The sequence below is a fragment of the Chelmon rostratus genome, chromosome 14 (assembly GCF_017976325.1).
Source record: "Chelmon rostratus isolate fCheRos1 chromosome 14, fCheRos1.pri, whole genome shotgun sequence".
Classification (NCBI taxonomy): domain Eukaryota; kingdom Metazoa; phylum Chordata; class Actinopteri; order Chaetodontiformes; family Chaetodontidae; genus Chelmon; species Chelmon rostratus.
In genome coordinates this window covers 11,592,276-11,607,404 of record NC_055671.1, presented here as the reverse complement: position 1 = coordinate 11,607,404, position 15,129 = coordinate 11,592,276, and the positions used below count along the sequence as shown (strand labels likewise).

Genomic DNA, 15,129 nt, shown 5'->3' with positions numbered 1-15,129 from the left:
AAAGCTAAAACATATCATGAACTGTTGACTTGTGTTTCTTAAATCATAAACACTCTTAAAGATGTCAATGTGAAGGAAAAACTGATGAACATTTCGTATTTGATGTCAATTTGTCATTCCAGATTTTTTGTTTTTGTTTGTTAAGATCTCCTTCTTCACAACCACATTCATCTTAGGAGGGTTAATAATGCTGGAGGAACAATCAAGATTTGAACTGATGAGGAAAATAAATCCTGTGACAGTCAGTCAAGCAGGATTTTTTGACAATTTGAGGAGAGCCCCTCCTTTTTTTTTTTCTGTCAGACAGTTATATAATTGTACGATGTCCAGCTGTCATGCAGGATGTGTGTGTTTATATGGGCTTGTGTGTCTGGCACTTACTGTATGAGCTATAGCAGAGCTACCATGCAGAACAGTTTTGTTGTAATCTATAAAGCCTCAGTCACCATGTTAAACAAATAGGCAGATTTTATGTGTGCACTTGTGTGAAGATAAAAGATGGATCAGAATGCAGAGCAAAGCTTTTACAGAAATAACTGCATCGTAAAAATGATATGAATAAAGATTTATTTTCTCATATGAACAGGTGGTTTCATTTTTCATTTTATTTTACAATCTATGACAATCTCGCATTTTTTTCTTTTTTTTCTAGCATATTTCAGGAATGACATGGGGAAAGGTTCTTTTTTATTGCTGAATGTTAAATGAAATACACTTTCACTGACTGGAAAAGAATTGTCTGCTGCTTTTTTACCATGCACCCATCTAACCGTGACCACAAGGACATGCAGAAGAGAGGTGTTCAAACATTTCAAGCGAGGGTTGGGGGGGGGGGTCATAAAATTAAACAGAAGAGACTGGCAGGACGTGCCTGGTAGCATCTTGTTTGGGTGAGAGGACTGGCAAAGTGAAAGGAGTACCACATTTAAACTAGAGGAGCACTGTCTTCTTTTGCATTTTTCAGACATACAAAATTAGATCCAGAGGTGAGAAACTCAATGAAATATCTGCAAGTGAGGTGTGACCAAGGACCTTTCTCTATAACAATATCACTGTGCATTTACCATATAGCAGTTAGAATTGCAGATCAATCTTTTTAGGACTGTTTAAAAAAAAAAATCATCTATAATCAAACTATAATCATCCTCTAATTCAGCATTCATTCATTCATTTTTTAACAAGGAGCAGAAACAAACCAACAGTGATGAAACATCATCCGCTGATCTCTCTCAATGAGTCACTTTAATAGGTTTGACATTTCTTGAATTATCTTTTAAATATTCACCTTCAGTGGAGGACGGGGGGAGGGGGCTTAAACAATTTTGGTTCACTTTTAAAATTATTAGCATTTACGGACTAAATTTGAAATGACTAGATCTGTCGACAGGACAAAGCAGTACACAGTACTATTGGAGGAGACACTATCTGGATGCTATTTGACATTACCTGGAAGTGCGCATGTAGAGTGGGGCGGTCTAAAACCGAGTGGTAACATAATTCATGGACACAGTCATTCAATGGACATGAGTGTGCGAACAAGAAAGGCTGACAACTTGATAGATGGCTGCATAATGGCTTTAAAAACTAACTCATGTAAATATGCATTTATATCATGATATTTCATTCTACACTATAGGCATCACATAGTTTTTTTTACACACAACACACTACAGTCACCTCTTAGAAAATGATGTAATCAAACAGCAAAATAGAAAGTTTGCATATTTTTGCATTGTATGATCCTCCGACGTTTCACAGCTATTTCATTTATACGTTCTGTACTGTTCTCCGCTGAGCTGTTTCCGCTTGACTTTCTTTCCCTCGGTACGGGAGCGTTCAGGAAACTGGCAGACTGTATGTTAACATTTAGGCCTTCATCATCTGAGAACCTTGGTCTGCGACAGACCTTAAGTTGAGGAAGAGGGTGAGCAGGGTTTCGGGTGGCTGGGGCTGGGGGTGCGGGGCGGGCATGTGGAAATCCTGAGACACTGTGCGGCCTTTAACGCGAGCCACAAAAACAGAATGGACACAGAAGGATGATGAGGCATGGGGGCAAGGGGGCTGGGTTGAGTGAAAACAGATGCAATCTTTTTGTTTTGCCATCAACCTCTGATGGCAGGGGTCGCCCCGCGCCAAGCAGCTCAGCGTTTGTCGGCCTCATAACGGGCTAACGTGAGGAAAACCTGCTGGGGAATAAAAGGGACTTAACTGGGGCAGGGCGGGAAGGGGGCAGAATAGCTGTAAACACATCAAGCAATGACCTGCATAACATACAGCCCTGCAGCAGCCTTACCTGTCCACCTACGCTGGAGGGGTCACTGTTCTGATAAAGCACTATTCTGTGGACCTCTGAGACGCTCTTCTGTCTGATCTGCTGAGACACCAGCCACACGTCTGATGTCCCCACAACAAACAATGAAATTCATGTAACAATCACAAATACATGCAAGCAGACTGACATGCGCGCACACACACACACACACACACACTGAGGCATTTACGCACACACACACAACCACACAGTCTCTCACTTTCTTTCTCTCTCTCTTGGTAGACATTAGTCAGAGGGCAAAAAGGATCTAATCTGTATTTATCAGGCGTTCTATTAGATCCCAAATCATAAACCCTACAGGCGAATCATATTAATGTAAACATACACTTTATGTTGAAGTGGTTTATATTGCGTGACATGGAAGGGGTTATGTTCCAGTGGAGCTAGACTCCTCAAAGAATGCAACTCGGAAAGAAAGTAAAACAGGAAACCAGAGAGGAAAAGAAAACATAAATGTGTATAAAAAATGAGGCGTCCATATAAGAAAGGCTACAAAAACCTCCACTGGCCCTCTGGCATCGGCATACAGCAAAAGGCACCACAATATTACTCTATTTTTTACGTTGTGAAAAAACTGGCACATCTTTTTATGCTGTAAATCAAAATGTACATATAAATAGAGTTTTCCCTATAAAAAAGTCTTTGCTGTTAACTAGTAGACAACTTTTGCTAAAATGAAAATAAATATTTCATTTGTTTAGAATATCTGTCAGTTATATAAAATAAAAATATTTCTTATAGATGCAGGTCTATACTATATTGATTTTTGTTGGTTCATTTTCACTCTTTAATGGGGTGTATTGTCCGGTTTGGAGCGTGAGTGTGTAAGTCTTGTATGCATGTTCCCATGCCCACTGTGCCGCCCCGATGAGTGAGAAGTCCGACTGTCCACCGGCCTGTAGATGGTGGAGGGCTCGGCATTCATGTTCTGCATACTGAGGAAGGGCGTGCTCTCACCGTCCTCCTCTGACTCACTATCTGTTAGGCAGCTTCGAGACCCATAGTCCCGAGATGCCTCATATCCACGCGGGGCTACGTGGCCATTCAGTCTGGATCTCCGCCAGCGCCGGCTACCAGTTCCACTGGATCCACTTCTCTTTGGTTGCTCCCGAGAGGAGAGGTACTCCTGGGTGGTCTCATAGTCTTCTTCCTCAGCCAGCCGGTAGGGGCTGGAGGGCAGGCTGCCCCTGCTGTCATTTAGATAGGTACGACGCTGCTGCCGGTAGGGCTCCTGGCACTGGGCATCGTGTAGGGGCACCTGGTAGCGGCGCAGCAGAGGCTGGTCGTCCTCCAGAGGGTAGGGGTTGTGGACAGCAGGAGGGAGAGACATGGCATGGCTGGCATTGGGAGATGTGATCTGGAAGGTAGGCACCTGCGAGGGCAATGAGTAATGGAAATCCACTGGCGAGAGGCGGGCTGGTGTCGTCAGGGCTGACACATATCTGTGGTGAATACAGAGGGGGGTAAACAGTTAAGCAGAGAACAGTGAAGAACAGACGCGAGAAGAGGGGGAGTGTAAAAAAAAAAAAGCTGTCTCAATTTTTCATAGGCATTTTGTTACCCAAATGAACATTGCAGCTTAAGTGCCAACTTACTAGCAAACTGTAAAAGGGCACTTAAATATTAAATGGAAAAACTGTATCTTGAACTTTGATATGCACTTGATTTTAACTGCTTGTAGGTAGGTTGACACTGGTCATAGTTACTGCACTTTTTACAACATTTCCTAACCACTGACATACTTTTAATCACAATGATGATCTTTTTGAGAAATTGTATATGATATGATGTAAATTATCTATTTAGCCTTGTTTTTCCCAGGGTAGTGGTGGAAAAGTGTGTTAAAGTCCTACTAATCTTCTGCAGTAAAGAATCTAATAAACTGTAGTTGGTTAGCTCAAGACTGGATTTCATCTTGTCTGCAGGACTGAAATATCTCTAATGGGAAGTTAAGGTCACTATTGGCTAAAGCTTCTTGTGGCATCCCCCAGGGATCTATCATGGGTCCACTTCATTTGTTAAAATTCTTGGGTCTTGTAATGTACAAAAATAATATTGACTGATACTGATGGTTGCAAATGTGAAAATATTATCATCACTCCCATTGATATTGGTAACCATTCAGGCATAGTAATTTAGCCATGAATTGCAGTTGAGAGAGACATGTAAAGACAGTCATTCACTGTTCTACTTAACAGAATTACAGCTGTGAATTTTATAAATAACATTTGCACTGGGTCTTTGACAATCACCATGCTATGTATGAGCTTATCAAGCAGCAGCTTAAGCCCAGCCTGAGGCCCCCAGGCTCTGGACCAACCTGCCCAACAACATTGCACAACCAATTCAGTGTCCTACTTTCTAACACTTTAAAAAACAAACCCGGGCAGTCGAGCTCTTACTTGAGCAAAGATTTACACTTCACTGGTCTTGTATTTATATTAAGCAGACTTAATCACTGTATCTTGGCATGTTAGTATATAGACTGATAATAATGTTAATAGTAAAGTTATGATAATAATATTTTTTTTTACTTTGCTATATTGTAAATGAGGTCTCTACCTCAAGGTATTTTGGAGTTAAAATGAAGGTTGAATGAATACTACTACTACTTCTACTACTACTATTTATAATAAGAAGAATAATATGCAGATTTTAAGTGATTTTATGGTGTAACCTCCTGAATCTTCATTCCCCTGTATCATCTTTAAATGAACTGCTGTCTACACAACTCATTGTGACTGTGGTTGCCATTTTTGGAGGCTCTGTTCAAACATGGCTGAATGCTGACGTCAGTTATGGAGGTTCTTGAAGATGCAGAACCACTAATGACTGTTAGATACGATCTCTGAAAACATGTCCTTCAAGGTAGAAAGTCAATATTAAACTTTAAAGATATGCACATTTTGTGTATTTTCTTGTTTGAGCCTTACCCTCACAGAATATCATGGCTGTCGTTATCCATACAGTCCTACGGTCAAAACTCCACAATCACAAACCGACTAAACATTCATGTCAAAACATCTGAAAAGCAACCTCGAATTTACATATCACTGATGGTGGATCACAGTGGATCAGAGTGTTTAGATCGTCTGTTAATTTCTCTTAGGAATGACAGCAGGCTGTGGGAGCCACAAGCCTGAGATATTCCCACAACACCGCTGATTCAGCTGGTGCAGAAGCTGCCGCCATGATGGAAGAGGTGCTTGTTACCTGGAATGACTCTGAGTGGATGTTGGTTATGCAATCTGGCTCTGCATAACAACTCAATGGCCAAGTCTCTATCCGTGCACACATGCTTGCTGTATGCTGGCAATGTTGATACCTTAGCGCTCAGGCAAATAAAAGGCAAGACATATCTTGTCTGGTTAGTTTTTGACAGTTTAGAAGGAACTGGCCATTTGCTTTAGATACTATTTATTCACAGAACAGTTGCCAGCACTGCATAGTCCAATTTCTTTGTCAAGTTCTTGAGATTCATATTATATCAAAGTTTTTGCTGCAGCCAGCAGCTGGTGCAGGACACGCTATCAGTCAGATAGACAGTTCCAGAATTTTTAAAAATACTGTACAGATGCATGCATGAAAGAGCTATAAAGAGTGTATGACCCCCTTGCTCCATTACTTTCATATTTGGCTCAGTTGGTAAAGCATAATTGCAGCTGGTCATGCGCTGATTTGCATATTCAACACCTCAAGTACTGTATGTATTTTGCAGGAATAGCAAACCATGTCTCACTGAGTATAACTTCAAATTTAGATTAAGTTTGTTTCTTTAGAGGTCTACAAGTCTGCCTTTGGTAGGCCTGAATTTTAAATATGTAAGAAACATTTTGAAACTTTGTTCAGCCAAAAGGCAGGGAGGCAGGCACCCACTAATGAGGTCATTATGCACACTGATCCAGAGGATGCTTCTAAACAGCACACCTTATTCAGTTTTATGCATTTGAGCTAGATTTTTTTTTTTTCGTTTCCACATTTTGTTTGTGAAAAGGAAAGGCGGCGTGATACCTGTGACCTGTGCACATAGGAGGATACTTGGGCTTTGCACTTGCACAATCTATTGTTTGCTGTGACAACCCCGCGCAAGGGTTTAATTACTTAAAACTTCCCACTCGTCTGAGAATGTGATCACTTTGTTGTTGTAAAAAATGATCTTGTGGCTCCCTCTCAGAGTTTAAGAGACTTTACCACCTAAATATGATCCAGATCTTATGTGGTTTCACTGGGCACTTTTTCTTCAAGCCTACTGCTCAGGCTCCATTGAGCTGTCATTGTACAGCACCTTTTCTAACAGTGACCCATCTGACATGGATTGGCTGATCCTGGACATAATCAAGGATCCATGAAGGAGGACATTGGGGTGATTCTGAAGACTTTAAACAACGCAGACCTTGTTTAAGCCACACGAAAGGAAATGGGAGGGCGTCCTTATGTATTGCAACCTTTAGCATGTTTTTTCAAACCTTAAACACAGGGTCTTCAATTACAGGGTCAACAAAGACAGACTTGCTCTACCTAACAGGGTCATCATTCCCTTCCTTCAAAAAATATGCGTGCTACTCACAAAAACACCTCACCAACTGCTTTCATGGGTGTTGTTTCTTAAACATACACTCCATAGTTTAGGTATAGGGCCCAATTGTGCTCCCATATCCCAAAATTTCCTCCCAGCTCACTGCTAATGTAGACCCGTTGAGCGATGGGTGTGTTGGAATTCAAAACATCAGCAGAGAGCAGGGAGGGCATTTGGGGATTTGGGGTGTCACTATTGGGCCATATAACAAAATCAGGGAGTTTATCTCAGGCACTTAAAAAGCAAGTTCAAATTCAGGTCATGGGTTACGCTGAGTACATCTGGAATAGAGAGCATGTGGAAGACCTGAGAGCACGTTATTGAGAGTGACACATATTGAGCCATTGTGTTCTAGTTCATTAAGGAACAGACCAACATTATGGGATATATTCTTGTTAGCCATCTCGCCCAGTGTCACATGATTAATATCTTTGTTCCTGCATTACAGAAATAGGTGCAGGATAAATATGGACTGCTTTGGAGTTGTTGAAAGGCACATTTTCTCAATTCCTACAGACGAGCTGACTGCTTTTGCTTCTACTTTTTGTGCTAAGATAAGCTAAACCCATGTTGGACCTAGTTCTGTTACACAAAGATGGAACTGGTGTCTTCTCATGTGTCTCTGGGCAAGATGGCAGAAACAATTGTAGTATTTCCCATAATGTCACACCTTAAATAAAATTAAAGAGAACACTTAAGCCAATCAGAATTACATACTGGCCAGGGAATAATGTTACAGTAGCTGTACGCCCAGAGTTCCCATTGAAATAAGCACTGTTTTTCACTCTTGCCTACCTTAGCGTATTTCATCATCATGCCTGCTGTGTGTCAGTTTCCACTGAGTCTCTCAGAGTGCCCTGACTGGCCTCTCGAGGCTGAGAGAGAACCAGCAGAGAGAGGAAACTTCTCAAAATGTTCACGACAAACCCAGTGCCATATCAGCCACGCGGGCCTGTTTCCCACCTGTCGCTGTGCGGAGAGTCTCCCAGCGAGTCGAAGGAGTCTCCGTACTGCAGGCCCGGCCGATGGGGGTCAGAGTAACCACAGTGTGCAGCGCGCCGGGCCCGTGCCTCCATGCACGCAGGACTGCTGCATTTACTGGTCCCCACGGATGATGACATCATTCCCGGCGAGTCAGAGAGGATGCTGTCAGAATGTTCCAGGCTCCATGTCCGTTCCTCATGTCTGACAAATAAAAAAAGGTGTTAACACGTACACACCCAAGCGTGTCTCAGTGCGATTCTTCTTTTCTATCCATTTTTTTTAACACGCCTTTTGAAAAAGAAGCTTGACACAATTGGCGCACCTGTAGCGGGGCATTTAAACCAAACGAACCAATCGCTTTGCGTGAGATTCTGTATCTCTAAGTGCTGAATGTAAGGAAAGCATGAAGGCTGCTTACCTGTGAGTTGATGAGTGGGCTCGTGTGGAAGAGTTGTGAGATCTGGAAGAGGCATGGCTGGCAGGGAACGATCCCTCTGTTGCAGGCCGTATGACTCGTTCGGTTGCGGGGACATTCTTTGGTATGTACTGCGTTGGGGAAAAATGGATTTGGCAGATGGGAAAATGTGAAAAAAAGACAAGCCATGATTATATAACTGAGCATAAAACCATTTGGTGTACATCTGTGTGCATATGCTTTAATAACGTTTGGAATCCTTTCAGAAACTCACGTCTACCATAGGGATTTCCTCTGGGCCTGGTCCTGGGTGATTGGGTCCGTTAGCGAGGGGACGATTGGGATGTTCTGGACACATGTTCTGTCGCAGATGATTGTGCATCTTCTTTCTTTGTTTCCTGTTGAGCAAATCTCAGTCATTCTCTCTCACTCTTTTTTGTTAAGGAGGCCTAAGTAAAGATTTAACATGCTTTTTTTTATCTTGCTTTAACAACTAGATTAACTGCTTCACCTGTAAACACTTCAAATAATAGAAAATGACTATTCTAAGAGAGCAAATGCAGTAATCTATTATTCCCACCTATGCTGCATATTACAGGCCCTGCTAACAGTACATCAGCATACACTATTGATTTTTAATAACATTCAGGTGGTAACAGGAATCTTAAAGGAAAGGCTACGTGTTCAAATCAGCGGGACTTACTTGGTTTTACAGTAGGCAACCACACACACGATGCCCACCACCAACAGAGCCACACAAATACCCGTGATTGTCAGGACTCTTTTCTGGTAGAGTTCCTCTGCCTCTGTCAACATCACACCCACAAATACACAGACGCACCCACACACACACCACATGCACACAGTGAGGGAAATAAAAGGAAAAAAAAATATTAGCGTCTTAAAGGTGCAGGTTCACGCTTTTTCACTGTAGGTCTACACGTCTTTATATCTTTCTTTCTTTTTTTTGGACTAAATCCTGAGCAGTATGAAGCTTCATCTTCCCTCCCCTGACAACGCGCTTCACAGTCAAACCTCTCCTCTCACATAATCACAAATACAACAGCTGCTGTTGCTGCCTGTGCTGCAGTAAGGCAGCGTGGGTGGGGGCAGGGGCCCAACAGTAGTTAGACTGATATATTAAGCAACTGTATTCTCTAAAACTGTAAAAAATTCCAAATTATATATGAGACTTTGATGGTTCAGGCCTTTAATTGATGACCAGCAGAACCTGTATACTGTGCCATATAGCACCGTTGCTCATGTGAATTGGAAATGTGCAATGTTTGACATGATCTGTAAGTCTAAATTACTCATTCACTTATAGAAGTCTTCATCTGCTCAGGCATTCAGTGAGCACAATGATGAGAATTCATTTCCAGCAATTCATGAAACAAGTGAATTTTGAGATGGATTGTCATTAAATATGAATCTTGACTGATGCTTTTTGCTTTTCCAGAGAAGAGCTTGTGCGAGGCTGATGTAGACTCTTTGTGTCCCCGGGGTAAATGACGGAGCAAAGAGGTAGTGTGATAAATAAATAACGGAATAAAAAGGAATTGAATTTGTCCAACTCCATTCATCTTTTTACATTTTGCCAAATTATGTCAAGTTTCTGATGCCATAAATAAACCATATTTATAAATAATGTTAAATAAATAATGTTGATGATACATAAATGTACTTGCATAATTATTCAATCTCTCATAAGACTGCTCTCGCATTTATTCTACACTCTCAACCACTGAAGCACTTTCTGGAAAAGGTAGCAGAAAACAAGAGCTAACAATGAAGGAGGGTGGAAATAGAGGCAGATAGAAGAAAAACATGACTGGTACTAAATATAGCAACGCATGCTCACATCACAGCATCTACTCCTTGAAGGATAATTCAAACCAGCAACACAGATACTGTATTTCATACTTCAAAGTTACATTTCAGCTATGCTATGGCCGGGGTGATGCAAGAAACATGGACAAGATCACACATAAATGAAGAGAAAAGAGATGGCATATCAAAGGAAGAGACAGACACTAAATGCATGAGACTAAAAGGATTGGACAGAGTTGAAGATTGAGACATCTGGTAGCTACAAACATGATACATCATGCTTGTTACGGATGGAATGAGGAACGAAAATCAGTCCAAAAAGGAAAAAATATGCTACCATGACAGAGACGGAAACTCAGTTAATAGTCGTACTTTCCCATTGCACAGGTATGAGAGGTGATGACAACCATGTTAATGATGTTTGATGGAGGATCAGTTGCATTGACTGCAGGGTTTGTCATTACAATGAGTTATGGGAGGATCGATCGAGAGATTGATTGGTTAATCGAGGGACAATATGATTTGCAGTTCACACCACAGACGGAATGGGAGCAAGTCAAAACGAAGGACATCTACTCAGGAGCTACGCTAGGACTGAGAATCAAAATGGATTGTTCCATACCCATAAATTCAATCCCAAGATGCTCTGCCATTGCAGAGGGTTGACAGTTGGAAGAAAAACAAAAAGAAAGACCAGATTAAGAGAGTGGCACCTTGGAACATACAGTGGAGCAAACTGACATAAGCATAACAGCAACTGAGAGACAACACTTGTCAGTCGTAGTCAGAGTGACTTGGTCAGTAATGTTGAAGACGAGACACCAGAACACACTCACAGCATGCAACACACACAGACAGAAAACTACATGACTAAATAATTACAATTTTAATACTCTGATTTTTAATTTTATGATTTTTATGACTAAAATATTCTAATCAAACTCGGCTCTGGATGTTCCTCTTGTGTGAAATTTCTATCAACTGCACGCCTCAACACAGTCTAGTGTTAACGATGCTTTCAGAGGAGGCACTGCTACATTTTATGACTGACTTTTGAGGTTTCGGGCTTAGAGAAAGTGCAATTTCGTTACATAACCGAACAAAATCTCCAAACAGGAAGAAGACATATTAGGCGCTTAGCCATCCTCATTACTGCTGCACGGGGAAAATGTGCGTCATCTCCTGAGATTACCTGGGCTTTCAGTTTTGTGCTTTCTAAAAAACGCTACACTGTCATTTCCCAAACACACCCATCACATGAACGGGCAAGTTAAAAGGAGTGTATCTGCACAGTATCGGAGCAAACACGCTGAATCAGAAGAGCTCTAGTTATAGGACTTTGTATTATATGGCAGAGCGGGGCCATAGGGAGGCTGCACCAACCAGATGAGTCCATATCTCTGGCAGTTCACTTGCTTTACTTGGGTTGAAGCAAGTCCCAGCTGTTCTTATGACAACATGCTCTTGTTAAGCCAAGCCCTTATGGCTGAGGAGCAGAAGCCATCCTCCTTCTCTTTGGGTATCTCCTGGGGATGGGAGGCGCCCCTCCAGCATGGAATGGAAGTGTGTGCGTGCACATGTGCCTGCTCTCTGACAGAAAATCTGATTTATTTTTCTTAATTGAGAGGAGAAAATGTGAAATATGTGAGAGGCCGTTCCAGCTCACCACGATCACTGATTGGATCATGAGTGAATGTGGATTTCATGAGTCTGATTTTTACTGTGGATCTGCTGTTTTGAGCCAATGAGAGGCCATTTGTAGAAAAGTGACACGACATCTTCAACTTGAACTGAGTGGAGGTTTAATCTTTTCAAATTTGAAATTACAGCCTTCACTTGAGTTAGAGGTGATGCCTAAATTGTAAAATCAGAAAGCCTACATGCAAGTTCTCATGGACTGAGAACACATGCGTGCATCTTGCCTCAACACTGGTTCCATGAAATCTTCACGCTCACCCTCTTCTTCTGGCCTATAAATAGTCAGGTAATTGATTTGAATGTATAAGCATGTAAAGTAAGTAGTCGAAGCCTGGTTTTTGCTCGTGTGGCTGGATGAGAACTGGAAATAAATGCTGTTCTCGATGCAGTCGCACAGCTGCGCTGAAGTTAGACAGAATGCAGAAGACGCGGATGAGTGTAGGAAAAAAGCGGCTCCCACACATCACTGTCTGCTCTGCCAAAAAAACAAGCAATTTCAGCACAGTGCAGTACAACTTAATGTGAGATGAAATTACTTGTAGTTAAGAGGGTTTTTTTTTTGCATTGTACTCTGAGCCAACATAGGACAAACAGTATGTGTAAGCTCCACGAGTCAGACTGCAGGGATGAGACTCGTAGGCAGCATCAAGCAGGAGGAACGCAGATGCAGTTAGTTATTTTCGAACTGTTACATTGAATTGCAACTGCATGGGCTTGCAAAGACACGATGCTGACATATATGCAGTAAAAAAGCAGGAGATTCTTTGTTATTATCTGACATGAATTACAGGCTATGCATTTAATTCTATACCATTATTATACACTATCTTTATCCCTGTGTGTGCTTTCTTCAGGGAACCAATGTCTACATGTTTATGTTTCATCAATACCAGGTCACTCACTCCTTTCTTTATCACTTGAGATAAGTAATCAACGAACAGGTACAACTGAGGTGTAAAAACAATGAGGAACGCAGCTGAAAATCTCAAGAAACGTGATTCAAGACCAAGGGGACGGTTTTCAAATAGTAAAACCTTAAGGGCAAGATCTATCAAGCTGCAGTTCTCCACAAACCTTCATCTAATCTTGGTGTAATTCTGCAGTTGATGGATGTGTTTGCTGATGTTGACGTGTGGAGCGGTGCAGGGTTCTCTTACCCCAGGCAAGCCAAGCTGTCTGACACGGCACTCTAGTGCGGCGCACAAACTGCGAGAGCTCCATTCTGCTGCTACTTCGAAAGCAATGTGTGTTTGCAACGGATGCAATTTCCCGAGTGCTGGACTTGACAGTGTTGGGTGGTTACTAGAGAGTGAACTGAGGTCTGATTTGAAAGTGAAAAAGATAGTGCTCTTTTTTTTAACAGCATGTCTTGAAGGAATGCGGTCGCCAGCCTGTACGTGCATGCATGTTTTACTTAAAGCAATTGTGATCCTCAGACTGAGAACACTTATACTTAAAATATTTGCTTCAAATGATTGGCCCTTTGGGAAATCCCAAATTATCTTAAAGATCAAGTCAATTTACATTCAAGCTAACTGGAATTTCATCATGTTGGCTCATGTATGACAGGCTGTACCGACAGTTGCAAAGCCAATAATGAGTTACTATTTCACACGCATACATTTAGGAAGAAATCCTACATGTTGTATCTGGTTTGTCTGGAATAAATAATGAAGGGCATATGTGAAAAGTGAGAGTCTGAGCTCCAGCTGATCAGATCTTTTCAAGAAACAAGCATTTCTTTATCAGTGGAGCCGGAGCACCACCTAACACATTCAATCATTTGTCATGCCTATTAGTTAATGCTAATTGTTCAGACATGGCTTTCTATCCATCAGCTCTGATAGGATCATACAGTACATGCTCGAGTTTGCAGCTGATTGCATCATTAGCAAGTGAGCTAAAGGTAAGGTTTTAGTAATTGTTTTGCCATTAGACTGTGTTGTTCCATGCTGCTGACTTTGTGCAAATCGACATCCACGAAGCGTCTAAATTCAGCCGCCTACTTGTTGTTATCAAACTTACTATCAGATTGTATTCTGAGAGTGCACATGCAACACACTGCGAGTTTAAAGGGCACATGCAGACCAAACACAATAACAGACTACTGAAGTATGCCAGCTCGTGAATGAGTCATCCGAGGAGGCACAGACACAACTATTAGGTAATAACAGGGAATTAAATTTCTCAACACTCTGCATGCACACATGACACAAGGACAGTCTGACAGAGTGACAGAAGAGGAAATTGACATACGGTAGAAACTGGCCATAACGTAGGTTTGACAGCGATCACCAGTAAAGTCATTTGGACACCTGATGGAAAGAAACAAAGCCACAAAAAGAGAGGGAGGAGGAGGAGGAGTAGGGTGGTGGATGAGTGAGAAAGAGAAGGAAAACAGAACGAGAGAGAGAGAGAGAGAGAGGGCAAGGGTGGAGTGAAAAGGAGAGTATGCGTAAGAAAAAGTGAAGAGGGAGGGAGGGAGGGAGGGAGAGAGGGAGGGAGAGAGGCAGAGAGACACAGAATTAGAACAACAGCACAACTACAGACAGCAGAAGCAGAGTGTTCCCATGGATGACACCACCGTGTACATGGTGTAGTGCACAGCTCATTGCGTGTTGACCTGAGAAGGAGAAAGAGGAGGAGAAAGAGGAAGAGAACTGGGGTGGAGGAGGAGGAGTGGGCAGCAGGAGTCCACAGAGGTAATCCAGTGCCAACTGTGTCTCTGTTCTCAGCTGCTCATATCAAGTGAACATACTTTTGAAAGGATTGGGCATGTACAACCGCAGCGGCTCAGTCTGTAAGCATCGAGGGCCGAAGTATCCGTCCGGACATCTGGGAAGGAGCAGACAAGTGTTATGAAAAGGGAAACACAGGAAGTGCGGTGCACTGTAAATATTAACGGCGACCTTTAACAACATATTGTTGAAGGTCATATTGAAGCCATATGGATAAAGAAAAAAAAAGAAAAAGAGTGAAAAACAGGAAACTTTGTCACTTTGAAAGGTGATCCAAGTTGAAATGTGTTTACATGAAACACAACATTAGTGATGGATATATTCCCAATAAAAATAGAAAGTAGATAAAAGATTTAAGATAAATTGCTGCTATTTACTACTGCCAATAATAATAATAGAAAATAGATGAAAAATGAATTACTGCTATTTACTACTGCTACTACTATCACTGCCAATAATAATAATAATAACAATAAAAACAACAACAACAACAATAATAATAATAATAATAATAATAATAATAATAAGAAGAAGAAGAAGAAGAAGAAGAAGAAGA

At 41.6% G+C, this 15,129-nt stretch overlaps 1 protein-coding gene across 3 annotated transcripts in view; it reads right to left on the bottom strand.

Annotated features, from left to right (window-relative positions):
* Positions 1 to 558: 558 nt before the first annotated feature.
* nrg2a (neuregulin 2a) overlaps positions 559 to 15,129 on the bottom strand; it is a 50,388-nt gene continuing 35,817 nt past the window's right edge. The window contains exons 5-11 of one of the 3 annotated variants that reach the window (XM_041952116.1): positions 14,092 to 14,150; positions 10,760 to 10,783; positions 9,011 to 9,113; positions 8,582 to 8,705; positions 8,311 to 8,438; positions 7,872 to 8,093; positions 559 to 3,774 (exon numbers count right to left, since the gene is read on the bottom strand). In XM_041952116.1, the coding sequence (XP_041808050.1) occupies positions 3,120 to 3,774; positions 7,872 to 8,093; positions 8,311 to 8,438; positions 8,582 to 8,705; positions 9,011 to 9,113; positions 10,760 to 10,783; positions 14,092 to 14,150 (1,315 nt within the window). In that variant the 3' untranslated portion in view covers positions 559 to 3,119. Of the gene's footprint in view, positions 3,775 to 7,871; positions 8,094 to 8,310; positions 8,439 to 8,581; positions 8,706 to 9,010; positions 9,114 to 10,759; positions 10,784 to 14,091; positions 14,151 to 14,593; positions 14,671 to 15,129 lie in introns of all 3 variants that reach the window. The other 2 variants (XM_041952117.1, XM_041952118.1) reach the window with 2 other exon arrangements.